Source organism: Caenorhabditis briggsae, assembly GCF_000004555.2.
Source record: "Caenorhabditis briggsae AF16 supercontig from assembly CB4, cb25.NA_082, whole genome shotgun sequence".
Taxonomy (NCBI): domain Eukaryota; kingdom Metazoa; phylum Nematoda; class Chromadorea; order Rhabditida; family Rhabditidae; genus Caenorhabditis; species Caenorhabditis briggsae.
Window position 1 is genome coordinate 1 of NW_025543330.1, and position 5593 is coordinate 5593.

A 5593-nucleotide genomic window follows, 5' to 3' on the forward strand; every position below is an offset into this window, starting at 1 on the left:
GCACTCACCGAGAAAGAAAATTCTGTCATCAAAATGAGAGAAGAATGCACCAAACTTTCCGTGGAGCTCGACAAACTTGTAGAAAATCAAATTGTAAGTGAAACGTGTGTTGATCAATTGATAGTAATTTATATAAAGAATCTCCGTAATGAAATCATTCACTATCGAAAATTGATGGAGAATGCGGAGCATTTGCGTACAACAACTACAAGCCATGTCGTGATTGAAACTCCAGCATCTGGTCTTCGAACAACTTCTTATCATGCCTACGGCTCAGCTTATGCCGATGCCAACACTGAAATGCATATTGCGCCTTGAAAATGATTCATTGTGAAATATTTATCCCACTTTTTAATTGATTCCTGATTCATTATATATTTCAAAAAAGAGATTTTTTCCTACGTTCAAACTATTAGATTTCAAGACATTGACTTGAAGTTTAGTTGTTTGAAGGACTTGTTTCCTTTTTTAATTTAAAATAACTAATTTTTTCAGTTTTACTAAACAAATAATTACTTCAATGAAATAATTCTATTGTACTATGCATATTTGCCTATAATGGAGCATTAGAATGTGCTGATAAACCCACACGTGGTTGGTCCATTTGTTTGACCACACTACGCTAGGCGCTTTGTTTCCGTGTTTCAGATTACAGTTGATATTTAATGTTGCGAAAAAGACAACTTCATTGGTTTTGTTTTCCATTCAACACAAAATTTTCACTTTGGCTACAACATTGTTTTCCATCCGTCATTATATGATGAATTTTTTTGCTGCGTCTCTTGTTAAAACAAGTTTTGAAACAGAAAAGAAAAACAGCGATGATCATTTCAAATTTTCAGGTTTACTAGCGACTATGGCAAGACCCAAACCACCAACGGAGGTAAAAACATCATTATTATCAAGATGCAATCTAAATTTTCCAGGGTACTCCTCTTTGTAATGTGGAACACATCGAGTTTGAGTCCAGGGCAGACGACATCAAAGCCGGCCTTATCGATACATTTTTGAACTTGCAGAGGATTGACACCAACTTGTACATGTTAGTTGCCATTTTATAAAAGCAAGTACATACATTTTGTTCCAGTGCTCGCCATCTTCTCAAAGGTCGTCACTCTTATAACGCGGTTTATGGCGGGCAGGTATGTTGAAACTCCCAAGGTTTTCTTCGATTTTTTCCATTTCCTAGGTAGTCGGCCAATCGCTTGCGGCAGCTGCTGCAACAGTCGAAGATTGCTTCATACCACACTCTTTACACAGCTATTTCATCAAAACAGGTCAGTTGGTTTCGGCGGAAGTAACAAACAGCAACTGTTTCAAACCAAAAAAATATTTTTCAGGCAGTGTCGATAAGCCCATTCTATACATGATAGATCGGATTCGCGATGGACGAAGTTTTTGTACAAGAGTTGTCAAAGCGGTTCAAGATGGGGAGGCGATTTTTTCATGCCAAATCAGCTTCCATCATGTACGGCACAATAATAGAATATATATCCAGTTTACTTGGGAAATCTACATAATTTCAGAAAGAACCAGATGCAATCAAGCATAGTTCAAGAATGCCGGAAGTTGCGGCACCGGAAGAATTACTTGTTAGTCGCCTTATCTTTCCGCCAAGTGCAATAAGTATTGTGAACTCTGTTTCAGCCTGCGCGCGAAGCAGCTCTTGAAGTGTTGAGAAGTAATAGCGTGGACGAAGTCACCGCTGGAGTGATTCAACATTTTTTGAAAGAGATTCCTGATGCGTTCGAAAGAGTTTTTGATGTGAGACCAGTGAATCCAGCAAAATACTTATTGAAAGAAGATACTGAGCCAATGTCCATGATTTGGATTCGTGCCAGAGAAAATTTAGGTAAGAATCGCGAGAATTGAACGTTTTATTTTTAAAGTCGTGCGCTTCAATGGCACGATGAAATGGAAAGCCACAATTGAACGTAAAACTAAATGCGTCCAATAACTCAAAATCACTGGAAATGTTATCCTAGTAGAAAATTATATTTCAGGTGACGATACCCGTCTCCACCAATGTGTTGCCGCATATTTGACCGATCTTAGCATGTTGACCACGGCTGTTCGTCCGCACATTAGAAAGGGTTTCATTCCGTCGATGTCTTTCTCTCTCGACCATTGTGTCTGGATTCATGAGAACGAGTTCAGAATGGATGATTGGATGTTATATGAAACTGTGAGCTCAAAAGCAGGTAGCTAGTCATAACTTGGTATTTATCATATTTTGTTGTTCACAGGAGGAAGTCGAGCATTCATTGAGGGTCGATTGTGGTCTCGCGATGGACGCCTAATTATTTCTACTGCACAGGAAGCATTGGTTCGAGCTCCAAAAGTTTGAACTGCTCGTTTAATTTGCTTTAATGTCATCCTTAGTTNTGTTAATAAAAATTGTTCATCACTTCCTCTCTTTCTCTTCCTGTTGATTCCAATCGTCAGTGGTAAACGAAAAAGCTTTCGGTCCATTGATAAATGATTGCTCGTTTTCCACTCACTCTGCTTCTCTTGGTTCTCAATTCTGTTTCTTGAGTGTCCTGACATCCCTATTTTTTAGCATTCTTTACTGCACTTTCGACATTCGACCAACACATCCCACAGCTTACACTCCATTCGAATCTTTTTGACATGAGGTTCTCGACCATAGCTTTCATACTTCTAGCTCATTTTGCTATAGTTGGCGCCATTTCTCCGATCAACTTGGAAAACTGCATCCCAGGGAGCTTCTTTGTGGAGAACTACATCAAGTATGAATGTTTTCAAAGTGGAACTGTCAAAGGATATACTATTATTGGTAGGGCGGGAAAAGAATAGAATTAAAAAAATATATAACAATATAAAGGATGCCAACCATCGAACGACTTGACTGGTATGACTCTAATGCAATGGGAAACCCATAACGAGAAATGGTTCAAGTATCACTGTGTCATTGATGGACGTAACGCACAATATTCCGTGAAAGGTTAGTTCCAGTTGATTTCAGAATTGGGAGCTTCTCAAGAATCTTTTTTCAATGTTTTCCTCAAAAATATGGTATTTCGAAATATTATTTACAGCTTGTCTCGACCCTGTTGGAGAAGTACTTCCCGTCGGAAAATCTCGTTCTTTCCCAGATGGAGAGACGTTCACCTGCTTCATTGAACGCAACAAAGTGAAGTTGAATCACCAAACAAGTGAGCACAATCTAAACTATCACGCTATTGTGCCAGCTAACTATGTCATTGTCAGACCAAACGGTGATGTCGAAATTTGAACCAGTATAATTATGTTTTCTTACCCAATTGTTCTTAATTCTTCTCGTATATTCTTCATTAATCCATCTCTTGTAATAATAAAGTGTTTGCTTCATTATTATCACATAGTCGCAAAAAAGACACACACGATTTCAGCAATAGGATGTCGTGTTGGTGATCAAGTATACGGTGATCGTGCTACATGGATTGACAAAAGAGAAGATGTGATCACAGTAAGAAAAATGATGAAAATTCAGAACAAAAAAAAAATTAAACTCGAATAGATTGGCTCGGAGAAAAAAGTTGTGGGAAAAGGATCAACAATGCAATGTAAAAAGTATGAGAATGGAACGTTTGCAGTTGAAGTAGCAGGTTTGAAAAAAATTACTCGGTAAAAAATACCACGCTCGAATTTAGCATGTTTGACATCCGAAAACACATACATTCGCCCTGAGGATTTCGGCACTGTAGACGAAGCAGTAGTAAAGTGTGCATGGGTAGAAGGGAAATGTGTTCTTCGCAAAGCTGAAGTGACAGGTAGATTTAATTATGTTTTTTTTAACTTCAAATGTCGACCCACTATGATATCTTACAAGGGAACCACAACACCTCGTCATTTCAGGTTTTGATGAAAATTTCAGGAGAGGTTGAGTATAGCCTATCTAGACATCCCTGAAAATTTTAGAAAACGCTCGCCACTTTCAGACGAGATATTTCAGTCCAAAGTTTTAGTACTGAATTCAGTGGATTTTCATGCTTTACCACATGTTCCCTCTCCAAATTCCCTAAGAGAGAAGTTTGGAGACGACCTCACATGTAACCGCCTTTCGAATCAGTTTGAAACGGCAGCGTGGTGTAGGGGATTTTGGTGTAGGCGATTTAGCACCAGTAATCACAAAGTTATCGGTTCGCACCCGCTTGTGGTTTTTTTTCTTTAGGTTTATTTAAATTTGAAAAAAAAACTCAAAAATTTCAAAAAATAATTTTGAAGTACCACTACCACTGGAAAGTAGCAGTTTTGAAGCGCTGTTTTGGTGTCTATAGTGACCATATTTGATAATGAAAAGAATTTGATCAGGAAATAGGTTATCTATCAGTTTTACCATAATATTTTCAAATGATAATCCCCACTTTTTCAAAGAAATTTTTCTCAAAAGACAAAAGTTGGATAACATCTCCCAACCAAGTGGTCGACAAAATTCTCAAAATTTTTGAAAATTTGTTTTTTGAGAAAACCTCAAAATTATGAAATTTCATTTAAGCATAAGACAAAACATTTCATGTTCTAAAACGTCCTAGAAATTGAGAACTCGGCTGAAACTGGCGAGCGTGTTCTAAATTTTTCAGGAATTTCTAGATAGGCCATCCTGAAATTTTCATCAAAATCTATGGTGACGAGGTGTTGTGGTTCCCTTGTTAGTCCTTAGAAAAATTTTGATCTCTAGAAAAAACTTTTGGTCCTGGAAAAAATTTTGGTCCTAAAAAAATTTTGGTTCTTAAAACAAATTGTGGTCCTTAGAAAAAAAATAGGTCCTTAAAAGGGTTCACACTTTTTATGGATATTTTTGAATACTTGTTGCATTTTGATTCAATTATTAAGTTTTTTGGTCGTTTTTTTCCATTAAGTATCATTTTTTCGAAGTTTAAGACACTTTCTCTATGAAAGTCAATTTCCGGTACATGGCCCAAAAAATCCGAACTTGTTTTTTTTAAAAATTGAAATTAAAATTACCAGATGTCAGGAGACTTCTAAGATACAGGAGCCACATTTAGATTGGTCCCACGCGGTACTATTCAAACGGTGACCAATTTCGTTTTGACAATGAAAATATTTCTTGATACGAATAATGTCTAGATTTAACTCGGAATAGTTTATTTTTGTTATTTTAAGTATTTCCTGTGCTGAAACAACATGTCTTATTTGTTTCCTTTCAGCTTAGAATTTTTGAAAAATAAATAGGAATCTGTTGTAGTTAAAAATGTTAAAGGAGGCAAGACAGCAAAAATTTCGTGGGACGAAATCGCGCCGCGCTTATGTAGACCATCGGTCGTCAGGCGCCTTCGCGCCCCCGTAGCTCAGCCGGTAGCGGCGCTGTACCCCTGAGCTGCCTGTAATGAGTTCAACCCCTCATGGGGGTTCTCTATGCAAAATATCAGGAAAACTTTTTTTTTGGTATCTGGCCTCCTTTAACATTATTTTGTCAAAGATAGCACTAGAAATGTAGTCGAATTACATTAGGAAAGGTTTATTTAGGTTATAAAATCATGTTCCCTATGACTGTTCTGTCAAGGAATGCAAAAAAGGTTTCTTCCCGTCCAGGGGTACCTGACACCAAGACTTCGACTCAGAATTGATT

The 5593-nt window shown here is 37.4% G+C and overlaps 3 protein-coding genes across 3 annotated transcripts in view; all 3 read left to right on the top strand.

The window, feature by feature from the left end:
- Positions 1-33: 33 nt before the first annotated feature.
- Positions 34-318, top strand: CBG26680 (the record flags this gene model as incomplete). The annotated part of the gene is made up of 1 exon (XM_045240969.1): positions 34-318. One exon carries the CDS (start codon positions 34-36, stop codon positions 316-318), a length of 285 nt encoding a protein of 94 aa, XP_045100671.1.
- Positions 319-757: 439 nt separating this feature from the next.
- Positions 758-2347, top strand: CBG24030 (the record flags this gene model as incomplete). Its single annotated transcript, XM_002648006.2, has 9 exons — positions 758-883; positions 927-1042; positions 1088-1142; positions 1190-1277; positions 1341-1468; positions 1527-1592; positions 1648-1852; positions 2004-2201; positions 2247-2347. The coding sequence occupies 9 exons, from the start codon at positions 758-760 to the stop codon at positions 2345-2347; spliced, it is 1083 nt and encodes a 360-aa protein (XP_002648052.2).
- Positions 2348-2631: 284 nt separating this feature from the next.
- CBG24031 overlaps positions 2632-5593 on the top strand; it is a gene marked incomplete at both ends in the record, with an annotated part of 6422 nt that continues 3460 nt past the window's right edge. The window contains 6 exons of the mRNA XM_045240970.1: positions 2632-2797; positions 2846-2965; positions 3060-3239; positions 3393-3469; positions 3521-3608; positions 3654-3773. Coding sequence (XP_045091235.1) covers positions 2632-2797; positions 2846-2965; positions 3060-3239; positions 3393-3469; positions 3521-3608; positions 3654-3773 — 751 coding nt within the window. The remainder of the gene's footprint in view (positions 2798-2845; positions 2966-3059; positions 3240-3392; positions 3470-3520; positions 3609-3653; positions 3774-5593) is intronic.